The 25,519-nt window shown below is 39.7% G+C and overlaps 1 protein-coding gene across 3 annotated transcripts; it reads right to left on the reverse strand.

Moving 5' to 3' along the window:
* Positions 1 to 452: 452 nt before the first annotated feature.
* robo4 (roundabout, axon guidance receptor, homolog 4 (Drosophila)) lies at positions 453 to 25,183 on the reverse strand. Of its 3 annotated transcripts, none has more exons than XM_026182469.2 (19): positions 24,832 to 25,183; positions 19,987 to 20,313; positions 16,167 to 16,324; positions 15,165 to 15,285; positions 14,859 to 14,997; positions 14,166 to 14,293; positions 12,700 to 12,815; positions 12,381 to 12,612; positions 12,177 to 12,298; positions 11,539 to 11,710; positions 11,228 to 11,425; positions 11,055 to 11,097; positions 9,609 to 9,721; positions 7,567 to 7,893; positions 7,399 to 7,476; positions 7,068 to 7,215; positions 4,399 to 4,629; positions 3,885 to 4,228; positions 453 to 1,545 (listed from the first exon to the last, which is right to left on the reverse strand). In XM_026182469.2, exons 1-19 carry the CDS (start codon positions 25,034 to 25,036, stop codon positions 1,418 to 1,420), a joined length of 3,330 nt encoding a protein of 1,109 aa, XP_026038254.2. In that variant the 5' UTR covers positions 25,037 to 25,183; the 3' UTR covers positions 453 to 1,417. The 3 variants fall into 3 exon arrangements, with proteins under 3 accessions (XP_026038254.2, XP_026038253.2, XP_026038255.1); XM_026182468.2 differs by having other exon boundaries at positions 453 to 1,599; XM_026182470.2 differs by lacking the exon at positions 24,832 to 25,183 and adding an exon at positions 21,858 to 22,159 and having other exon boundaries at positions 453 to 1,599.
* Between the last annotated feature and the right edge of the window lie 336 nt (positions 25,184 to 25,519).

The following is a 25,519-nucleotide window of genomic DNA, read 5'->3' on the forward strand; positions in this document are numbered from 1 at the left end:
TTATTCTCTCCAGTGGCTTTGTAATTAGAAGCCAATATCAGGTAGAGCAGCATTATTGGTTACTCAAGCCAAACAGATGAGTTCTATACATCACCCTTCCTGCTCTGCACAGCTATGAAGAACAGCAGGAGGTCAATTAAAAATCCAGCCCACAGGCCAAAGAGGGGCAGTCTGAAGTTAGCCAACTCACACTCAGGCTGCTCAAATTTCTGATGACTAAGAACCAATACACGGAGTCGTCATATGACTGAGAACATGCACACAGCAAGACTTTTAGTGTTTGTAATGTGTCTGTGAACAGGAATCAATGAGGGAAGCCATAAACAGAATCAATAATGGTACTGGTATTAATACAATTTCATCAATATACTATTTAAAGAGCATATGAAGATCATTTTAGCTTGATTTGTTACTACTAGTGTCAAAGGAAAAGCAGCTTCAGTGAAATATTGTTGAGTAGAAAAATGATTTTATTTCACAACTTATTCTTGTGGCTTTCAATCAATAAAATTACTTTATTCCAAACTATAAAACCATCTGCAATGTAATGTGAACAAAATAAAATTCAAAATACAAGTACATTTCTGCTAGAATTAGTGAAATACCTGCATATATAAAAGGATAAACTATGCACGCAGCATTTTCATTTCAAATACTTCAAATCTTACTACAGTTCCAGGTATTTGGTGATAAAAGGTTAACTCGATTAATTACTTTAACTTTTTTTCCTAGTTCTGTACCTACAGCTTATTGCAAACAGGGTTTATAAAAACAACAATAAACTCAGGACATGCAGTGTCTTGGATTTCTTTAAATAATATTTGCTTAATATGCTGCATTTATATATATAGATATATATACACATGTTTGATCAGTGAGTGAAATCCTCTGTGTCATACGACTTCAGCACCAAATAAAATGTCCTGCAAAAAATACAGACATGTGCTGAGAGGGAACCTCCAGCACAGGATCTCTGCCTAATGACTGTTTTCTGACCATCTAGCATCCTGCCTTTGCATCTCTCTGGCCTTTTGCTGGGTGAGAATATCCTGAGGGAAGTATCTCATTATTGTTTCTCTAATGAGCGGAAAGGATGTAGAGAAGGAAAAAAGAGAACTTCTTCGACTCTGTGGAAGTCATTTCAAGGATGCTACCCTGAGATAAGTGGGGAGAAGTATTTAAAAAAAGAGAGGCATGCATCTGCCTGCGAAGGTGTCCCAAACATATACAGTATGAGCTATATGAAACCAGATCAGACAGAAACAAAAATAAAAACCTGAATAAACGCAACCGCGTAACTGTTACCAACATTTCTGAGAACGTGAATGGATCAATGTCTGTCCCTTGGTCTTGGGAGGTGTATCTGCAGCTCTTAAACTTCAGCTGTGGTAGTTCAGTCACCATTGTAGCAGAGTCCCTAACTGTTGAAGGGTCTGGTGTTTCTGTCAGGATAGTGTTCTGAGTACTGGGCCTCCATTTCCTCCATCCAGGCCATGCTCCAGTCCCAAGCAGAAACAGGCTCCAGTTCGCCGAATGAGTCGCCTTCTGCATGGAAAGATGGGTACAAGGCGCTGAGGGGGGAGGCAGGCGGAGAGAAATCTAAACACAGGAGAGGACAACATGTTGACATTTCAATATCAAGCATGTGTCTGTGTGTGCGCGTGTGAAACTTTATTTGCCTTTGGAGAAGCAAGAGTAAACATTTCGAGCCCTCTGAGGAGCACCTTTCATGATGATTCTCAGGGGTGAAATGAACATTTCGAAGCTTCTTTGAAGCAGCAGTTTGTCCCTGAAAATAAAACTTTTCTAATTTGTTTGAGGCTCTGAAGCAAACCGAGCCAATTCACACCAACCGCTTTGTGCAGTCCAGTGGTAGCAACAAATTTCAAAGAGCTCCGAGCTCACGTCCAGAAACAAAACACAAAAACGACGCTGAAGCCTTGAAGCTATACAGGCTCTGCCAATTAATGTGAGAGTGTGAAAGTGCACCAATCTGTGACAAGCCTCTTCCTGCTGTTTTCTTAGGATTAATCCACACTGTACCCTTCAAGCTAGGTCTCAGATAAGTACACTGAACCTGTGTGTGCACTTAACTGCACAGACTTTTTTTTTATTGGTAACTGTAAAGCAAAACATTTTAAATGTTACTGAAAACACAACTGATAGGATGTCCTGAACACCCAGAAAATTTCACTTGACATACAATAAAATGAACCCATGACCTGATTCCATCATTGCACAAATGTTAAAAACGGGTACGGTTTGGCTGCATGTGATCCACAGCTTTGTACTCAAAGTAACTCAGAGTAACTGCGAGGGAACATAATCAGCTGCAGAGAAGCCACTTCAAGAGTTTTCATACTGTGTGATAGAGTGAAAATCATGCAAGGCAGAACGTTGCCAAAAGTGAGTGTAGTGAGTGGAATAAAGCTGCACGGACCCCGAGGGAGGGCAGGGTGACTGATGAGTTGACAAAGAGGGAAGTAGATGACTCATCTGGAGGTTCAATCTGTTGAAAGGTCCCTAAGTAATTGCCTGGTGCCACTAGATATTAGACTGAATGAGTTTTTGTCTTTGCACAGGGGGCCCGTGGACCAAAGCAGAAAGTCTGCTCAGACACGTTTCTGCACACAGTGAGACATCAGAAATATACGAAGAAGGCCAGAGAGGCCAAGCTACTTCCACAAAGCATTTTCACAACATTGTAACCCTCCATACCAACTTAGGGCTGCTCTTCCTTACCATTGAGCATCTTTCATAGATGAAAGGCCCCATCTAGTGGGGGAAAGTGGTAAGTACAACAGCGTTAGTGGTTTTGCACTTGTTTGTTTTCATCCATTCCAATAGAGACTAAAAGCAGCAGCTCACAGCTTTGTTTATGTCACATGAAAAATCAGTGATTCTGCACATGGAACCTGAACTTTTGCGCTATGAGACAACAGCACATCGGCTGGCAACTACACTTTATCATTTCAAAGTTCAAATTGTTTTTTTAGTAACTGAATCATTTGATCTTTGTTTATTTATCATTCATAAATAAATAATAATGCTCCAAAGGATAGAGCAGTTCATGAGGAGCCACTGGTAGGAATGAACTAAACCAAACCAACTTGTCAGTGTATTGAGACACTGCTCTGTATAAGTTCTGTGTGCTACAGGGCTCCATTGTGCCTCAGGAGGTACACTTGACCTTCTATTATTTTGAAGGTCTGTAGTTTGATCCCCTGTTTTCTCGAGTCCACATGCTAAAATGAGACACACACTTGTTAGAGTGTGTGCGTCTAATAATTAGCAAAAGTTTATGGCATAGACTAAAGTGCTAAATGAATGAATGAACTAAAAAGTACGACATAAACATGAGTCTGTTTATCCTTTAGTAAAAACTATAAGCCACAGTTTATGCTGACTTAGGTATTTCTCCTTCTTACGTATCTTTTGTCCTGATACTATAAAAACTTAAACGAATCCTTCGGAAAGCAGCCTCCAAATTGTTTTCTTAAAATATAAACTTTTTAAAAACAAATGTTTTTGTGAGTAAATGAGTTTAAAACACAGACAAAATATAGATGGGTGACAACACTGAACACACTGATGGTTCAGGACTACAAGTTGTTGAAAGTAGCAGATTAAAAAACAACTCCACAGGATCACTTGTGGGAGTTCTGTAGTTTTTTAAATAGTATTTTTACTAGTATTTTATAACTTAACCCCACCCACTAAGTGCCGTGGGGTTAGGTTAGCTGGTCATTCAAAAAAGCTCACATAACTGTGCGTAGTTAAATCTCATTCATTTCCACCATCATCTCATGAAAACGGATGTTTTTATATATTTTTTTTGCCACAACTGATTTTCCTATTTCAAAAGTGACATTTCTGCTGTTTACCTGACAAAGAGGCTCCGCTCATGCTCTCCGCTGCCATGGCCAGGAGATGAGCAAAGTTAGCACTGTCATTAGTGTAGCAGCTGTCCACGGAGCTGATGAGGCTGGTTCGGGCACTGGACAGGTTGCTGTCCATGACTGAGCTGATCGTGTTCCACAGAGAGCTGTCCCATTCGCTGTAGCAGGAGGAAGGCGAGCTCTGACGGCAGGCATGACGGAGACTATTTAATGGAGGTTCGGGCTCAGTGAAGGCGTCGTGCACCTGAGCAGAGCGAGTCGGCCCGCAGATGTAATTCAGCGTCGAGGCAAAATGACGGGACAGGGAAGGACGCTGCTCTGGCAGGGCACTGCTGACACAAAGGAGCAGAATGGTCAGCTACAGTAACTGTGCATGCATCTGTATGTAGGCTACATACAGGAGAAACTAAGCCGATACGCAGAATAATATCATGGAATAGTCATTATAGTGTTCACCTTTGCTCAGTGCTGACTGTAAATGGATTCATTATGGCTTTACCTGCATCTCTCTGGTTTAGGAGTGAGCTCCAGGTACTCAGCAGCTTCCTGTGCTGTCAGCATGCTGCCCTGTTCATCACTCTGTGACACAGAAGATAATGCAGTGCACAGGTGGCTGTAGGATGGGCAGATGTTCTTGTTGCTGGGTCCCAGTTGTCCATGGGGGCCTGATGCAGGACACACTGACTGAAGAGAGCCCATGTCCATTGTTAGCTTTGTGGAACGACTAGAGCTGAGGGAGACGCAAACAGACTGTAAGACTTGTGTCTTTTTTTTTTCTGTCAAACAACCTTTAGAAATACAGGAAACCACTGTATACATCACACTGTATAAATGGTATCACTGATTTTTATGCTTTCTTCTCACATTTTGTTAAACATAACGTAACACAAGCTTAACAAAATATATCATGTAAGACTTAATGTATGATTTTATTGAGGTTAGAAGTGCTCGTAGCTGCAATTCATTGTCACAGGAAGTTTTTTTTTTACATAAAATATATTTATGAAAATGTGAAATTAGATAGCTAAGTTAATAAAGTGAACCACCACTTGTTCATAAAAATTGTTGTTGCTGTCTTTATCTCCTTTATTTAATCAATTCGCAAACATATATATAAAGTGAGGTTTGCTACATAACAGAACTACAGTATATAAGAGTTCAGTTGTCCTGCTGAGGTCAGACACAAACACTATTCATGCCAATAAGCTTATTCTTAGCTGTCTTTATCTTTGTACCTTTCTATACATAAAAGTCTACCAACTACATAAAGAAAAGAATAACCATTCAAATATGATAAAAGAAAAAAAACTTCAGAGCTTTGACTTTTCTGCTCTGTATAGTAATTAGGTTCTACACAGGAATGGTAAATGGTAAATGGCCTGTATTTGTATAGCCCTCTACTTAGTCCCTAAGGACCCCAAAGCGCTTTACACTACATTCAGTCATTCACCCATTCACACACACATTCACACACACATTCACACAGTGACTTGTAGGAAGTGACTTGTAACAGAGTGCTAAACAGAGAGCACAAGAAGTCAGTGACAAGAAAAGACCACCACGTTAAACTATTCCATGTTTCAAAGCGAGTACCTAGTACAAGGGCAAAAACAACCTGGTATGTCTGTGATATAGTGTAATGCTTTGTAAGCAAGTACAGAGAATATAAAAGATTTGTTTAACATGCAGCTGAACATTGATCTGTGCGTTTGACTTCTGCAAATTAAAAAAACAAAACAAATATTTGACTCTATTCAACAATTTAGTGAATTTCTTCCTAATTATGAAATATTGAGTTAATCCTTTAATATGTGACACGATGTCAAAGAAGCCTTTAACTAACAAAATAAATCAGTTCATCCTCATTTATGTCCATGCAAACCAATATCTGAAACAACTCCCTGAGGTCCTTCAATACTAGACTAATACAGAATAGACTACTACAAAAATAAACAAGTAGTTGAACTGATCAAAATGTTCTGCATCAGGCAGCTTAATTACTGGAAGTACTGGGATCAGTAACAACCACAATTATAAATATACAAGGTGTCATAAATTAATGACAACTTTACTGGTTACACTTCCAAACTAGCAGTCTTCTTGTGTCCTGTGTTTTAAACTCAGTGTTACACATATCTGCAAATAGGATCCTTATCATTGTTCTCCTTAAGTGTTTCCACTAAAGTGGGCACTTTCTGGGACAGAAACATACTCAAAGCACCGAAGTCTAAGTCATCGCTGGCCATTAATGGATGGCTAAAAAAATAGAAGATACATGGCAGGAAGCAGGAAAACTTTGCTAGATTTTTTAACATTTCTTCTGGTTATTTGCATAAAACAACTGAAACATTGCATAGAAAGAAATATTAAAATACACACTACTGTAATGCTTTGCAACCAGAGGGGCAGGACATATCCAGGAGGTATGAGAGAAGGTGGGAGGATTTGTACTGTTGTAGGATATTTACAATATAAAGTGAATTGAGGACATTGTTGTTGTCGTCTGGTGCTATGTAAATAAAACTGAACTGAATTTCAGTCTTTCATTCTGGACTAGCTAGCTAACATTTTCAGAGGGCTCAAAGTTCCCACTGTGACAAAACTAAAGCATACTACTGTCCAACTGAGTGAACCACAATCACATCTATTTAACAATTTCAGAGTTTGAACAGTGTGTCCCAAACTGACTTGAGGGTCATATTAAGGTTAATCTCACATCGCTGTCACAGTGACAGCTAGTGTCTGCTACAGATTAGTAAATACATTCTGTTTTTATCAGTGGAATTGGAGAGGTTACAAAAACAGAGGTTTTACTGTTGAAGAGTTTACTGTTACTCTTCAAAAGTACCTGAACAAACAAACTCACAGCCTTAGAGTTAAAGGTAGTCTGCATTCTAGCTGCACTATAGGAAGGAAATATCCTGTATTATATAGATAATGTACTACCTTTATGCCAACTAAACTATCCTAAAGACTGACGTATACACTGGTTTTTATAGGGTTATCTGAAAACCTGCATTGTCAAGTCTAATTTTTCAGTTGCTGATGAGGAGTCAGAAACAACTAAATCTGTTTTTTTTCATTATTCCCCTTCTACACAACACCTGCATTTCCCAGAACAACATCTCCATTCAACCCTCTAACACCCAGTCTGAGTGTTTATCTCACCCTCCATCTGAGGTGAGGCTTTGCGTGTCAGTGGCGTCCTCGGTGGGTACTGGGGGAGGGGGCAGCAACATGTTCATAAGATGTAGTGATGCTGAGTAATGCAGCAGACGAGGACAACCCACAGGTTTACCACTGTCTGGATGTCCACCTGGATACACCATAGCAAACCATAGCAAAGTATAATTATCCAATAATTCCTTTTATTCCAGATTCTATAAGCATATTTTTAAATTTCGGGACTACAAAAAAGTTTGATCTGTGTACAAAATGTTTTTTACACTTCCACGAGGTTTGTGGACAATAATGATTTAATTACACAGATTGAAAGTACCGTGCTGGAGAGCTGGTATGTGACTATGTCCCTGGGTTCTTGTTGAAAGTATAGGGACACTGCTCACTGCATGCAGCTCTGTGGAGAAAACCAATTGGCCAATTCACGTTACTCAAGAAAGAAAGAAATTAACACTGCATTTCCAGATATCCACTGCTCCATATCTACCTTGCTTGCTGTGGTTCTTTTCCCATGATTCCCTTAGCACACCCATCTTGGGCTGGGGTCGTATGGCCTGTTTCCATGGCAGAGCCTCCCTGCTGATGATGGGTGAGGGCTTGCTGGCAGGATGAGTAAATATCTGGATAGTTTCGGCTCCTTCTTTGTGGGGCAAACCATGAGACATTTTAGTGACACGTCCCGGACTGTTGAAGGTCTTAAGACCACTGCCCATGAGGTCCACGTAAAAGGTGCCGTAGACACCGCAGCTATCGGTCACAATGGGAACGGTCGACTCCAGGCAGCTGCTGTCCTTCTTGGATGAGACTGGGAGGCCTAAGAAAACAGAGAGATTTATAAGAACACAAGTAGAACAAAAGGCTGCATCCCAAATTGCAAAATACTGCATGGGTTTAAAAGGTTTCTATGTTTCACGCATTGGGCCACAAAGTCAAGCTCGGCAGTAATCCCAGAAATGAGTTGAACAACCACAGCTGTCAAATCTTATATACGACGAACTATCTGAGCGGCTTTAGCCTGCACACAGATGCCTAAGAATCTTACAGATGTAGCTCCTTCAAGCTGTTCTACAACCATCACTTCTTTTCAGGCTTTGTCTTTCTAATCACTGTAGTAGCTGTGGCCATTAAGGCCTGTTCTGTTCTACTCTGGGTCTTGCTGCTGCTTTCCCTTCTTGCAGCTTCATGTGGCACAGCCATAAGGTGGTTAGCAGTGTCACTTCCTGGTTTGAACCTCAACTGGAGTTTGCAACTCTGTGGAGTTTGCATGGTCTCCCTGTGCCTCTAGGTATCCTGGCTTCCTCCTATAGTGAAAAGGCATGCATACTGGGTTAACTGGATATTCTAAAATGACTGTGGATGTGAGGAAGCTAAAGATGGTCAATAAAAGAAGCTCTGCATAAATGTGTCTGTTCATCTCAAACAGTGCTGTCATAAAGCTCCTCCCATGTTTGGATCCAGTCTTTACATTACTGCCATCTTGTGGCTACATTTAGGTATTGTCACTGAAAGCTGTGCTTATGCTCACTGGAAACTGAGCACAAAGTATACCGGCTCAGCTATCACTGCTCTGGAATCAGCTAGGATCTCCACTTTGTATGAAAACGCAGTTTGCATTAGCCAGTAAACATGCTTTGGTGATTCAGCATCAGAACAGTTTCAAATTAACATCCAATTAAATGTCTGCCCACCTGCTGTGCCAACACTCCACAGTCATTTTCATTAATATTTGGATTCCCCGCATAGATATTGACAGTTTACCATGTCACACACGCCTCAAACCTTTTTTATTCATCTGATCTGTTGTTATTAATACATCTGGTCCTCAAAGGACAGCCATAATACAAACATATGCATTAAAAAAAGGTGATGCTGAACATTAAACAGAATATAAAGTACTTAAAATGAGCTCAATATTAAACATATCCAGGATTAATAGTAATTCTTTTAACACCGATGGAGTGTTTACAGTGAAAATAGAATATCAATCATATATATTTCATTTTTGTTTGAGCAATTTGTATATATTAAAGCCATTTCTTATATTTTGTAAACTGTGTAATATATATTGTATTATTTAATTAGTTCAGTCTGTTACTGTTATTGTCTTGAAGCAAATGTAGCCAAATAATTTCCTCAGGGATTCATAAAGTATTCTGATTCTAAACTGCCTTTCTGTACCACAGTCACCACACGCCTCTCGTGTACATACAATGTTACACACAGTGTAATGTCTATGTGAGAATAGCACATGTTGTAGTCCAGTAAGTTCAATCCAGCAGCACAATTTCAGACAATGTCCTAACCTAATTCTCCAGATTGTTTTACATGACGTCTGAAAACAGCTTATGTAGCATCATCAGAATCATTGGTTGATTTTTTTCGTTTCCTCAACTGTAAGCAAAAAATCTTTGGTGGATTTTAAGAGGTCACCACGAACCCAAACAAGTAAATCTAGTCAGGTCTGCTGTAGGACAGCAGTTTGGGAGAAAGAAGTCATCATCAGTCTACTGTTTTGCAGTCCATACTCACTGGTGCTTCGGATTCCTGGGTGATGCTGACCTTGGGCCCATAGGTCATGGTACTTTTGACTCAAAGAAGGTCTCCAGCCTCCAGGGATCCACGGTGAATCTGGAGCTGCCATCCTGGAGAGAAACCAAATCAAACCAAAATGAACTCGCTGGAACCAAACGTCAAATATTAGAGACGTTTTTATGCTGTAGCATAGATTCATTATCTCCATATAATATTTATAAGAATCTCACTTTGTGTTCTCTACCATGGATACCGTGGAATTCTTGTTAACAAATGGCTTTTTGCTTTTGAATAGTACAAAACACTCTGACAGTAGAGGGGAAGATGAAGCATGTTCGATCCCCGTCTGCTCCAGTCTGCATGCAAGCTACTAACCCCGAGCTGCTTCATATGAATACGTGTGAATGTTTGGTAGGAGAAGTGCTTGTGCGAGTTATGTAAAGCGCCGTAAGTGCTCAGAGTAGAAAAGCGTTATATAAGAAGCAGTGGTGCTCTAGTATTTACCTAACCATAGTCATGTCAGAGGCTGGCACATCCCGAGTTTGAATAAGAAGGCACCAGTACTGCAAACCATGCAATGATGGAAGCAAGAGAAAAAAATGAAGGTAACTTGGAACAATTTTGAACTTTTTTTAGAGTGAATGCAGCCATCTACGAAGCGCCTTGAGGCGACTTTTGTTGTGATTTGGCGCTATATAAATAAAATTGAATTGAATTGAATTGAGGGGTTGGTGAGTTTATTTTCTACTAAAAGTTGTAACACCATTTGGTGGTTTCTGTTCAATATTTTGTGATGCTCGTGTTTCGAAGGGTTAGGTCACTCAGTAATTCCTGTGTAAAGTATTGAGTCAGTAAAAGGAGTCGTTCCCTTTAAAGCTCACACAGATAGATTTAGGAAAGTACTGGATGGAGGAAAAGCAAAGAGGACTGGTTCTTACGTAGTGCTTTTCACTAACATTCACAGATGAACGCATTACAGAGAGTTCAGTATCCTGTCCAAAAATGCTTAGTCATTAAGTTAAGGATCTGACCATCAACCTTCCAATAGGCAGAAGACCTGCTCTACCTTGTACCTACACTACCCCCCCCCCCAACATTTCTTTTCCAGGTGAATACTTTTAGGTGGTGAAAACAGATTTTGCTTCTGTTCCGCCTACTGCTTACTTCCTGTGCTTCTTCAACGCGCCATCAACTAAAAGCAGGTGTTTTTTTGTCTGTAAACAAACATCTAAGAGAATGAATGTAATACATTTAACCAGCTGTCTTACCAACACTTTAAAAGCTGACTTGCTGACTATAATTCAAAGTGGTTTGTATACATTCAAGACACTACTTGAATGAATGTAAAGCTGATTCATCCACACTTGGTTTTAGTGGTTTGAATGTATTCCTGTCACTTTATTGTCGCAACAGAATCGAATATGCGTCTTCTTTTCATTTTACCTGTGTTTTATAATGAGATCTTCACCGGCTAGTCTTCGCAAACCTAAAAATAAAGGAAGATATAGTATCAACAAAATATGCATATTATTGTTTATCACAAAGCCTTTGTGGGTGTATTGGAGGTTCAGCTTTTTCTTTTTACTATGGTGAACATTAAAGCCTTAAACTCATACCTTTAGCCTTGCCAGGTCTTGGTATCAGCTGACCGGTCCTGCTGTGGTGTCTGAAGAGACAGATCGCTGCACCCATCAGAACACACCACAAGACGGCGCCGATGCTGCCGAGCAACACAGGGTCCTGAAGAAAGGCCAGGACCGGGGACAAACGCCGCCTCTGGCTATCTGCCTCGGGTAGTCCACCTAACTGTGAGTCTGAGCAGCAGAATGGAAGCACATTATGAATGAATACAACCCAGTCTGAGAACACACGCTGGTCTTTATCTGTCCTGATACAGAAATAAAAAGTTGACAGCTGTATTGCTCACTGATGACAAATCCATGAGGGTCACTCAGCATTCCTACTCCAGCCCCATTGACTGCTGCTATGGTGACCCAGTACTGCTTCCCTTGTTTGAGGCTAGAGATATGAAGGCTCAGTTGGCTACTATCCACAGTCCAGTTTTGGTACTGCTGCTCTTCGGGCTCCACACACCACACCTGAAGAAAGTTTGCATCTTTAAGAGTGAGATTGAAGCTTGTATCCACCCCAAACATGATCAAAATCATTTGTGTGGATAAAGCTTTAATCACTAAACAATTCATCAGCTGCTCCACATGGACATACCAGTAACTGAGACTCCAGTTATAACAGAATAAAACATTCCTACTAAGAACCATGTGCTCTTCTTTATTAAATATTTAATATGTCTACAATACAACACATTTCTTCCATCACAAAGTTTGCCTCAGAATCTTAGTGCACAGTGATTGGTTAATCTGTTTCTTGTTCCACTTGCTGATTAATTCTTCCATATATTTGTATGCAGGACTGTTTGTATCCCATGTTTCCCTCTTAAAATGACTCCAGCATGATTCATTACAATCTGTAAGGATTTATGTTTCCCTGAGGGTTTCAACAGTCTGCTGAGCAGATAACTGTGTCGTGCAGTCCTACTGTAATTACCTGGTATCCCTGTAAGATCCCATTGTGGGTTACAGGAGGAGGAGGCTCCCAGCTCAGATGGATGGTGTTATTCTGCTCATGATTGACTGTTACTGACACAGCCCGAGGAGAGGCACTGGGCACTGTAAACAGAGCACTTATTATTACCAGCAAAACACAATGAATATTCTCACATCACAAAGATAAAGTAAAAACCTTTGTCACCTGTCTCAGAAACTCTCAGGTGCCGGGTGTTGCTCTCCCTCCCATATAAGCCGCTGCCATAAGGCCGAACTTTGAAATCATACTTGTAGCCTCTCTTTAGGGGGCCCACCTGAGCCTGGAAGCTGGGGAATGTCACCTTCTCTGCTGCCCAGTCTGAGCTGGCAGTGAGCAGAGAGCGATACAGAACCTCAAAGCCATCAAGGTAATGCGGCTGCGCTGGGAGTGACTGGAGCTGGTCAGGGAGAAAATACAATGTGGATCGTGTACGTGTCATACTCCTGCATTCTTTCTGACACGTGGTGCAACAGCTTTCCCTTACCTTCCACTGTAAGAAGGACATGTTAGAATCAGGGGCCATGACGGTGACGTTCTCCAGAATCACACGCAGGGATGACAGCTCTTTGTGGAGGTCTTTCTGCTCAGTGTTGGCAGCCTCTGGAAACACAAGTGGTTTATTCAAACCCATTGCATTAACCACAGATGATTGCAGCAGTGTGTGAGGACCTCTCTGTTGCTGGCCAGATTGTGCAGTGAAAATTCACTAGCCAACGTTAACCTAGAGCATACTTGTTTCATGAATTCATTCACACAGCAAGAATCTACCGCTGACATAGAACTGCAAGGTTTCTTTGAACACAAACATGTTCCTAAAGACTCTAAACTTACATTACAGATTCATAAAGTCTTTCCACTGATACTTCAAATCCCTCAATTGCTAACCAAAGGATAAACATCATTCTTCACCCTCATTTGGTGCAATGATGATGGTAGGGAGATTGCTAAACCCTCACAGCTGTTCAGATGGACGGAGATTTTGCAGTTATGAAGACCATAACATATGATTCACATGGTTCCCTCTCTGTTATTTTTCATTAACTGCTCAAATCTATGAGTAAACATTTTAACATCATGTGCATTGGACAGTGCAAAGATAAGGATTTTTTTATGGAGAGGTGTTTAAGAAAGGTGTATGAGATGAATAAATATCTTCAACTGTGGCATGCATAAGCACTTTAGTATCTGCAAGTGAGCATATTATAATGTCTGAAGCTGAACTAAGGTATTTTTTGCATCATATTTTTGCATATACAATTGTGGTAAGTTATTTTTCAGTTAGACAACAGATACTCGATGACAGAAAACACAGTTGATTGTCATGGACAACTCCAACACGAGTTTCAAAAACTGCTTCAACTCATTCAAATGCAAATGCATGCAGCAAAGCACGCCCACAGCTTATAAGATCTTACTCCAGAATGAGCAGCTGTGCTTAACATTTCTGCTATTCTTCAGCTTTTTACTGACCAAATCAGCTAATTTATGAAAAACACCTCTGCCTTTGCATCCTGTATATAATGTCACTTTGTTTTAATAAAAAACCTACAGCACGTTCTGGGAAATTACTGTTCTCTCCTTCATGTGCAGACCTTTGCACAAAGACGAACAATAATCTAATCACAAACCTACTTCCCAAGTGTGGACTTACTACAATCGCGTCTAAATTACAGAATTCAGAAGACTACAACTAAAGTCGTAGACACCACATGATGAAATGAATTAGTTTCAGCATATCAAATCATAACAATCATTTCTAAACTGTGGCTCTGACTGCTGTAAAACAGAAATGTCACTGTGTGAAGGAAGCACTCATTTCCTACACTTAGAGTAATCGTAGGAAAACATTCTGATGGCCCACACTGAAGCAGAGTGTTTTTAACATTCATCGAGTGATTGTAAAACACATGACACCAGATATATTTTAACAGCATTATCATGTAACCTCACCTTCAACTAGTAGCTGTGCACTGGCAGTGACCACACCCACATCATTGAGAGCAGTGCAGGTGTACTTCCCGGCATCCAGGGCTGTCACATAATGGATCTGGAGAGTCTGGTCTGGGTTTACGATGTACCTGTGTAAAGTAAAGTAAAGTGTAAAGTGTGCATGTTAGTCCCCGTAGGGAAATAGTTCCTCTGCATTTAACCCATTCACCCAGTGAAGCAGTGGGCAGCCACCAATGCAGCGCCCGGGGAGCAGTGTGTAGGAACGGTACCTTGCTCAGGGGTACCTCAGGGTAGCCGTTCAGTGGAGTCGAACCACCGACCTTCCGATCATGGGGCCACCACTCTACCTACTGAGCTATCCCTGCCAAATCCATGTGCACACATGGATTTGAAATTTCACATCCCCCTCATCTCGTCTAAAAGAATCAACATTTAGACATAGCATAGATTCAACTGATTTCATTTACAAGCCTCCATATAACTTAAAAGCTTGATGTAGACAAAGATTAAGAATAATTTGGACTTTTGAATTTGAAAAACAAAGACTGCTCTGAAGCGCAGTGCTTTTTGGTGTTTTGTGTCTGTTTTACATAAAATGTTAACACTTAAAATCGCCACAGTCTGCAATATTTCCACACCCATAAAGCATAAATGAATATTAGCCAGTGACCATGTGAAAGGGTTCTATATTACCTGCCATTGGGCAGTGGTCCCTGCTCTCTGCTCCAGACCACAGCAGGTGGAGGGTCACCTTTAGCTTGGCAGTAAAACTGGGCAGACTCTCCCGCTCTTACTGATACGTTTTCTGGCTTCAGCACCAGTACGGGCTTGGCTGCAGTACAACAGAAGAGAAACTCAAAACTATGCTTTGCATGTATCAAAGTGTTTTGTTTGCAGAAGGAAAACTTGCATAGGGTAATATTGCTTTGGAATCCTGACATTGCATTGGAAACTAGCGATGCTAACACAGTGATGAGTTGTTTTCAGTTCCTGTCTCACCCAGCACAGAGAGCCGAGCTGCCCTGCTCTCCCTCTCCCCCACAGTGTTGATGGCCGCACACACGTAAGCACCAGAGTGACTTTTCTCTGCAGGACCGATGATAAGCTTCCCATTCAGCTTCTGCAGCGGAAGCACAATGCAGACAGGATGTGGAAATCGCACAGGATCTGTACATATATGTACACTTCAAACTGGTGACTTGAGACCATAAACTCATTAGTAGAGGTCACACAACAAAACAGCCAGAAGATTTTCCATCAGACTTCTTTGTGGAACCAGAAGTAACTCCCTGCTGGAAATGTAAAAGCATGCACTTTTTAGACCTCAAAGCTAAATTGATTTGTACTGACCTTCTTTCACAGGCAAACCTCTGCAAATGCATTTATCGAGAATTTATAATCTGACTTTTTTCCAGTTTTTTTAATACAATGGTGATTTTTAGTGAATGAATTCAATCCAGTACTATGCTCTTATCAATGCAAACAGTGTTACCTTAAGAACTATGCATTTACCTCCTGCTGCTGCTGTTATGTTAATCTGACAGCGATGTCTGCACCTGCATCTACAAGGCTGATTTCAGTGCCAGTATTCCTCATCTGATCCGTTTCTACCCTCTAGAGCGTTACTGTCAAACGAATGTAATATTGTTGTCAATTTGATGAGAATTCCTCCAAGAGCTGGCTGCTGTGTTGCTGTTTGTTGGTTTAGCCGACATGACAAATTTCACACTGATACTGGATTGTTTTGACATTCACCTATTTGGATCCAGCTTTTTCCTACCATAGAAACTGCCCTGAAAGAGGTCCTGCAGGGTCATTAAAAGGGTTGGAACATGCACAAAGGTGTGGATGCTAAAGGTCAGAGTGCAAGTTCTTAAGAGGAAACATCATGTGACGGTGCCCTTTGTTAATAGTTGAGAAGTTCCATTTCAAACAGTTGTAAGAATCTATTTTACACAGGTTATATAGCTGTAATAGATTTATTAGGGGCAGACAGCTCACAGTGTAATGATGATCAGCACTGCTGATGGGCAGCCCATCCTTCTTCCAGACAACATTAGGTTCCGGATGTCCCACTGGGGGGCTGCAGGTTAAAACAGCCATTTCCCCCTCTGCCACTTCCACATCAGTAGGCTGCATACTGAACTCCTCCTTCAACACTGCAAAATCAGAGAGTTCAGGTTAAGCTTACCTGAGACCTATATCTTTGAATACACTGAGAGATAAACTGTCTGCATGAGATAAAATGTCTATTTCTGCACTTGTCCAACCCTCAGCCCAGAGGGTTGGACAAGTGACATTTCCTCATATTCAACCACAGAACAGCCTTGACTCACTCGCATGTAAGAAAGATATGCAACAAGCATGCAGTGTATTTTCTCTCAGTTTGAGCTTGTGAATGTGTCGGAAACCTTTATGAGAGGCATTCCTCTCTGTACTGCAACTTTTCCAGCAAGACAAATTCATGTGTCTCACTGCTCCCATCAACTCCAATTCATATTTTCTGTGGGCTTTACTCATCATTACTGAACCTTTTTTCCCAAGTAAAATAACCAGACATCTACCATAAATGGCCATCCTCTGAATGGGGAAATATCCTCTTCATTCTTATTGCTTTTTACTTTTTAAGAAAATTTGTTTGATCTCAACATTTTTAACATTTTCTCATTAACACATTTTATTTTTTAATTTATTTTGAATAAATTTTTATTTAAACAGAAATCATATTAGTCTGTTTATTTAATCAGACAGTTGACCCACATGACATTTTGCAATTTTAGACGCCAGAATATGAAGGATATTATCTATTATATTAATCATATCATTATATATTATATCTATTCTATGAACATAGTGAAAAGCTATACAAACATAGAAGGTTTTATAAAATAAACTCCAAAAAGGAATACATTATTTTAACTACAAATAATGCATTAATGAACATTCATGAACAACCATCAATCTGACTGTGATATAAAGGCTGATGAGTCAGACCTACCATGTGAGACTGGAGTAAGATGAATAGGTAACAGGGTGGCTTAGGGAGTGATATTGAGCCAGGTGGTTTGAAATGTTGGGAGTTCTGGTCCTCATACTGTAGGGACTGTTGTTGTGAAGTAGTGCTGTATAAATCCAGCTGAGCTGAATTTACCTGAAGTGAACTGAATTAAATCAACAGCTCACTGGGACACTGTTTGACTCCAGCAAACACTGACACTGTCTCTCTGTGACTGTAACCACGCACGTCTTCATCACCTCTCTGTACGAGTGTCTGTGTGATGTCTTTATTGCCCCACCTCTGTTTTCTGATTAGGGTTTCATCTATTGTCTTTTTTAGAGAAAAACAAATTATAAGCGCATCTAGAAATTATTTTTAAGATGCATGCATCCAGCCAAACACTTGTCTGTACTCGGGCGAGACTTGAGAATGGATGCTTAAAAAGCATTCCGATGTTCAAAGACCCAGAATTCTCCTGTGGAAATAAGGCTGATGTGCTTGGAAGAAATTCTACTGTCAATTAAGTGCTTTAGCAACTGAGAATATAAAATGACTCAGCTGCTAAAGCACTTCATTACTGATTACTATTTTTGCTAAAACTGGAGTTGGAAATAAGTCTAGAGACAAACCAGAACAGGAGACAGGAAATGTGTTTTGATTGGTTCAGTAATGAAACTATGTGAAAAATATAGACATAAACCCCCTAGATCAAATTAATTTTACACATACTGCCCAAAAGTGGGCCAGACCTGTGAAAATCTCATTTCTTGCAGTGTGAAGCAGTTTGTCTGCACATTTAGTCCCTGACATATCTCAATATAAGAAGGAAACAAAAGTGCAATTTCAACAGCGTCTCTTACTATGCCGTTTTTCTACGTGATAAAGAAATGATGCTGTAGTAAATGAAGTAATGAAGTAAACTCTGTCAGCATGACTGTTGGGCTTGAATTGTATGAAATAAATGCGTAACATTAGAGAAGTTTAGTTAATTTCCTTAATTCAAAGAACATTTCCTATTTTATTTATTTATTTATGTCTTTAACTGGATACATTGTAAAAAACAGACACTGATAAAGTAGAGACTGAAACAAAAGGAACTAATTGCTTATCTGTTACTTCATTACTCTAATGTGAATGACTGTGTGCGAGGTGCTTATCAGTAGTAAAATCCTGAAATTACGAGTAAAGTAAGGGATTACTATTGCAAAAAAAGTAATTAGATTACAGTTACTTTCCCGTAAGCATGCTGTGTTAATGCGTTACTAAACCGTGATTTTGCTTGTGAGAGTGTCTCATAGCAATGATGTAGGCGCGTGCGACGTTCATGGTAACAGACATTTGCAGATCAACAATGGATAATATATAGAGTGGGGGAGAGTATGACCAGCACACAGCGTTTAAAGCGTGGAAGTACTGACCTTACTTTGAGTTTGATTTTGAAAAAAGTGACAAAAACATTAGCGTCTGCTGTACAGTGCGGGGGAAGAAAACTTATTTTTACAGCAAAAAAACCCTTAAACTTCTGAGCAAGTACCAAGCACGCTGCCACGGGAATGTGAAATAGAAAATAGAAGAGAAACCCCCGGATCCCCCCACTGACATGACCGCTGCGGCACTGGGCAAACCTCCACCTGCTCCACTCCTGCTAAACAGGTGAAAATAGATTTATGAACGACAGGACTCAGTGCCAAGTCTTTGATTTTATTTATTTTCTGCTGTGTTTTACTTGCATCTATTTGAAAGAGTGAGTGTAAACACAAAACATTTTTTTTAATATGCTGGACTGTGCAGAAAATAGGTTCAAATGTTAAATGAATTTCTTCAAGTCAAAGACTGTTGCATATAATTACATTTTTGCTTGATGCAATGTGCATAAAGTTAAAGGATTAAAACTAATAACACAAGTTTTAAAAACAGACTTTTTCATTTGATTACATTTTATATGATGGAAAATGAAAGGTGTATTGTTTTATTACCTATTGAAGTTGTGTATCATGTTTTTTAAAAGTAACTAAGTAACTAATTACTTTTGAAAATTAGTAATCAGTATCAACTGGATTACTTTTTTGGAGAAGTAATCAGTTTACTTTTTTCAAGTAACTTGACCAACACTGGTCATGAACATTTGAACTCTGTGCCTCTGGGAGGCCGATGTTCCCACAGAAGAAAACATGATTGGACCTTAAAACAGACTGCTTATAAAGAACAAGTTTGTTTCTGAGTGTGCAAAAAATTTGACACCAGTTTTTATACTTTGAGTGGTTATTTTTTATTATTACTCTCAGTTTTTTTGCAGTATTTGTATATTTGAACATTCAGTGTCATTTTGGTTTTCATTTAACTTTATGTTGCTTTTAATTCAGTGTTTCTATGTTGTGTGGTGTCTTGTAATGCACTTCATAGGTCTTGTATTTTAAATGTATTATATAAATTATTAAGGTTGTTACTACTCATGTTTAAGGCAAACAACTATTGATACGTTGTAAAAATATAAAATAAATACGAAATATGACTACAGTGTAGTTGCACTACGATATGATTATTTAAGGACTACATCTTTGCATGATTCATACATACACGCAGACACCAGATGTTCTTGCAGACCCTCATTTATCTATAAGGCCAACCACCCTTTAAGCCAACTTTCTTCTGATTGGTTACCTCGTGCACATCATGTTTCTGTGGAGCCTTGTATATGAAAAGACTAATCTAATCAAAGTGTTTTAGTTGTCAGTTAGACAGACAGTTCTTTTTATGCCTGTAGGGAAATATTTTCTGTGGTACAGCAGGTCCTATGAGTAGCCACACATGTCCCAGTCTCACCTGCGATAAACAGCGATGCATTACGGCTGGTGTCCTTCCCCGCACTGTTCCTAGCCACACAGGTATAGACACCCTCATGCGACTGCCCCTGTCTTCCCCCTTCCACGCTCAGAAAGAAGAGGCTCCCGTCTGAAAGGATCATCGGCTGCAGCTGGCCATCTCTCTTTGCAGTCTCTAGCAGCTGATTGTTGCGTAGCCACTCAATAGTTGGCTTCGGGCTTCCGTCAGCGCGACAGGAGAGGGTGGCAGGATTGCCAACTTTCACCACCACATCAGAGGGGTGGTGGACAATGCGGGGAGGTCTCTCTTCTGCTCGAACCTTGGAACCTGAGGAGGATAAAGAGAGAATTGGTTAAGCAATGCTGCTCATGTTAGCTTTGATTTCCTGAGTTTGTTTCTGTGTGTTTCACAACAGGAGATTTGGTGTAAATTACAGCACTTTTCTCTGTAAGAAGCAAACCTCAGCCCTACACATCGCCACCCCTGAGTTCCAGCCACTAGCAAAACCCACAACAAACAAACGTATGCTCTGCTACCAACAAACAATGTGTATTTGCAGCCAGTTGCAATGGAATGCCATTGTTTGAGCTTCCCATGGGACTGGATACCCAAAGACGGTGCACAGATGGTGATCAGCTTCCTGACAGGAGCGGAAGTCAGAGGTTCTCAGGAACATCCAGGCCAACAAAAGCTGACGGGAACTTCCTCATCAACGGGACATCCGCCACAGAACAAAAGACCATCTTCAAGAGACACTTAACACTCACTTTTGAAAACTTAAAATGTGGGAAGAAACAAAGTCCTACAAGTGTGTTAAATTACATCATTAAATCATCTTAGGTTAGCAAGGTTTGGGAAGGCAAGTTACAGCACAGACGCTGCTTCTTATTTAATTTATACTATGAAAAACACATGCTTTCAATGTAATTTATACCAGCTGTGTTTAAAGAAAATAATCAGGAAAACAGGAAACTGAATTCACATCTAAACTGAATATTATCTTAATCTGACCCAACATTTTGGGAGTCTGAAATGGGAAAGGACAATCAACAAAACAGCTCTTGTCCCTCTTGAGCTGTTCTCTTTCATTTACTATAGGCGGAAATGCCTTCCCATTACAGCTAACAATAAGCTGTCCAACCTCATTGTCACTGTGTCCTTTCACATTCAGAGCAAAGGCAGGATGCAGTCAAAATACCAGCATGTCGTGGTCAAAACACTCTCAGGACATTTCTAAAATGCTTTATTCTTGGGAGGTAGGTGGTAATCAGGACGCTCCTGAACGTCACCAACATTTCCATTCAAACAAGCTGCACAAGCTGGGTAACAAATTATGAATTCATAAACTGTTAGAGGTTTACCCAAAGATCAGCTGGCAACAGATTCATTATAATTGTAACTATATTTAAAAAAACAAATCCATTCAGCTCATGCAGCAGAAGCACAATGCAGACAGGATGTGGAAATTACACAACATCCATGCATATATGTACACTTCAAACTGGTGAGTAACTTGAGACCATAAACTCATCAGGAGAGGTCACACAACAAATCGGCCGAAAGATCATTTTACACTTCTTTGTGGAACTGGTCTGTGAGGTCTCGTTAGTGACTTTGACACATTAATTGTCTTACAGTTTTTTACAGTTTATCTGTGCATTGGTGAAGCTGCTAGAATTAAAGCAAGTGGAACCCTGAACACAGACCCTGCAGCAGTATTACAAACATCCCCCTCAAAACTCTACGTTAGGTCTTTTTAGATTTTTCATTTCATGTCAAGGATTCAAAGTAACACATTACAGTTAAAAGGCATGCTCATCTTTTCTAACACAGGTTGTTTAGTTGACAGGAAGAGTTCCAACAGTACTTACCGAGGAGGAGAACTCCAAACACGGGTAGAAATATGTTCTCCAAATAACTTCTGCTCATCATTCTGAGCAGCCAAGTCAACAACCAGGATACTTTCCTCTGATATTAAATTTAAAGCTAACCTGTTACGTAGCATTTACGCCTCATTTTCACAAAATTGCCATTTGAGGGTTTTTTTTGTTTTTTTTGTTGTTTGTTTTAAAGTTACCGCAACTATATATATATATATATATCTTAAACTTAATTACTGCTCTATAACGATTACTCCCTCGCAGTCCCAACTCCACACAGCTGGGAGGTGCAGTGAAATTTAGCTTCCTGATGGAATGGTTTTCAAAATAAAACCACGAAAGGTCTCGAGGCACAAGGCTCAATCGTCCCTGAAAGTTGATTCTGTTCACCGGGACATTCCGTTTTCGGTGAACAGAATCAACTTCCTGGGAAGACCACGAAAAAAACCCGCAATGTTAGTATAGAAATTATTATTAGTGTAGAAATAAATATTATTATTGTTATTATTATTATTTGGAAATAAATAATAAATTTATTTGCTTTAGTCCATAAAACTGCATTCTGTGATTTTAATTGATGTGATTTTAATTTGTATTCAAAATGGCAAGGTTTGTTTCCGCTTTTCTGACCACAGAAAGTTAACCGCTACATTATATGAAGCAAACTACTATCTAGATTAATGAATCTGTGTCCCCTGTGTTTATGTTTTAGTAAGTTCTTTTCTCTCGTTGTATCTATTGCAGATACTTTGCAAGAAATTCAGGGTAAAAAGAAGTCACATGTCATCGTGGAAGAAACGTTTAATTACTACATTACTACTGAAGACTCACCTGTTCTCAGCTGCATTTGAATAAAGCACCAAATCCGCACTTAAGCTTAAATTTCAAAACTTACATTTTAACTACTGATTTTATCTACTGTTCTGATTTTATCTGTTTTGATTTTATATACTGTTTTGTTTGTTTGTTAATTAGTTAGTTTGTTTGCTTGTTTTAATCAATTTTAAATCATGCTTTTTATTTGTTTTTGTTTCTAATGTCTCTGTAAAGCACTTTGAATCACCTTGTTGTTGAATTGTGCTATACAAATAAACTTGCCTTGCCTTACAACCAAATGTAAATCGCATAACACTATCAGAAATACCTGAGACCAGCAACGCTCTTTGGATTTTTACATGCCACAATATTACAGAATATAACCAGCTATTGAACAAAGAAAAGTAATGAATAAATGAAAACCTTGTCGAATTAAAATATATTTGCCAGTGATTCTCACAGCACTAATATATATTCTGTGGAGTCAGTTATAAAATAAATAGAATAAAAGAAAATACATTTCTGATGACCACTGTAAACACTGCTATAAACAAACAAGCAAAACTTCACACTAATATTAATATCAATTTCAACAGTAGAGTTTGGTTTTGCCTTTAAATATTGTATTTTAGGTTTAATCAAAGGAACGGAGGAGGAAGTATTACATTTTCCATTTAATCATGAGCTGTTGTCCATTTTCAGCTTTTGTGCTAGCACTCCTATGTGGCAGGAAGTTTTGAATCTCTCCATGTTTTTATTTAACAATAGAAGGAAACTGTACATCTGCTCCTCATTCATTGTGTCCAGCAATTCAGCTTGAAGGCTTTGTCACAGTAGGTTTTACTATAGCTTTTTGTAGATATCTTAAATTACTGAACTAAAAACAGGTTAGAGATTTTGTACAAATATACAATAAATTGAGTTTTTGATTATAAAAAAAACCATGCCATATAAGAATAAGTTCTACTACATCTCCTAAAGACAGAAAACAGTCCTGATGCTGAGTTACTTCCAAGTTTCCACAGTGAGGACAACTCCCAAATAAATGGACTACCACTAGTTCATTCTTTCTAATGGCGCACATAAATAAAGCATTGTGTAGTGAACTGTGCATTGTGAAGGTCAGAAAGGCCCGGGGCTAAGTGATGGATGTTTATATTGATCCAACAACTTAGGCTGGATGGCCTCGGCATCGGCAAGCTTTCAGCCTACAACAAAGGCTTTAGAGAGGATGAAGGATGAGTCGCCCCTGCAAAAACACAGCCCATGGGAATGGTGCTGGGACCAAGATGTGCGGAGGGAAGGGACCTCTTTCAGGCTGTAGACCAAAAGGTCAGCAAAGGTGTTGGAAATGAGGAAAAGAGGGTGGGAAGGCATTAGAAAAAAGAAAGAATGTGTCAGCTGTAGTGAGGAATGTGACAAAATGTGACTTCAGAGTAAATTCGCTTGTAAAGGAATTAACAATCACTGTCAACACAAAAGGCTGAATTAACTTAATTTAACCCAAAATAGGTTGTCTTTTTTGGCGGCTTAAGATAATAATTAAAGACTGAAGACAACAACGAAATGCCGATCTTAATACACTTAATAAATCTGAGCTGATGTAACTACTATGAAGAAAAAATATAGATGAGACTTTATTACATACAGCCAATGTGTTTTCTCTTTGATGAGACTTACTTTGAAACATAATTGTGAACTGACTTTTTTGCTGTGACATATATAGTACACATCACAAATTTTAAATATGTTTTGTTTAGTAAAACAGTTAGATTTAAATAAACATTGGATTACATTTACAGTTACATTACTTTATCTGGTCATTAACTTAATGCATTTATAGATCTAGAGTTTGAAATGTAAAAAAGAGTAAAAAAAGTAAACATTTTGAAGAAAAGTTATGATGGCTTTTGATTTTCAATACTTACACTTTATGTAACAAGGATGCAAAAGGCAATGTTAGTAACATAGAAGATATTTATCTGTTTTAAAATCACAAATTTAGTTGCAGCTCTAAGCCTGTCAGATGCGCTACATGCCAGCCTATAAGGTGCTGTCATCTACCTTCTCACTTAAAGGTCTTGCACGAAAAGTTTCAGCTCTTCTGCAGCAGAGTGCTGTCTGTCAGCTCTGTGAGTTTAGCACTCACCTTTTCTCCGGTGTGCCCTGTTCCTGTGAGGTGTGTGCTGGTGTCCCCCACTGTGATGAGCACGCTCCTTGAACAGGGTCTTTGACCTCTTGTCTAAACCTGGCTCTGCCGGCACGATGCCATGACACTTGCACCACTTGGAGTACTCTGCACAGGTGCAGAACCAGGACACCCAGAGGAGCCACACACAGACACGCATCTTCATGCTACGGGTCCAGGATGCAATTCCCCAACTCCTTACTGTGGTTCGGCTGTATCAACCATCCCCTCAGTCTACTCTCTACCGTGGCACTCCACAGACATTCAACATGTGACCTATCTTACGCCCCACTTCTTATTTGGAGATTTATGTTTCTCCATATTCCTCAGCTCCTCTTCCCTCCCTTCTTACTCTGGTTGCTCTCACTCTCTCCCTCCTCTTTGGTCTCCACCCCCCCTCTGAGTAGTAAGAAATTGGGAGATGTGGGGTTGGGTTGGGGGCAAACAATGATAAAAAAAAAAAAAACAAGTTTCAGACCTCATGCTGAGCACATAGTGAGGAGAAGGGGACCAGGGGGTACTGTCTTGGGATAAAGAGGGAACAGAAAACAGGGCTCAGTGTAGGGCAGGAAGGAGGGGAGAGAAAGATGAAATAAGTGGGAGGTAAGAGAGTGAGGCCTGTGTTCACTAAGTCAGGTCACTTTCATCA

This window comes from Astatotilapia calliptera, chromosome 10, assembly GCF_964374335.1.
Source record: "Astatotilapia calliptera chromosome 10, fAstCal68.1, whole genome shotgun sequence".
Lineage (NCBI taxonomy): Eukaryota > Metazoa > Chordata > Actinopteri > Cichliformes > Cichlidae > Astatotilapia > Astatotilapia calliptera.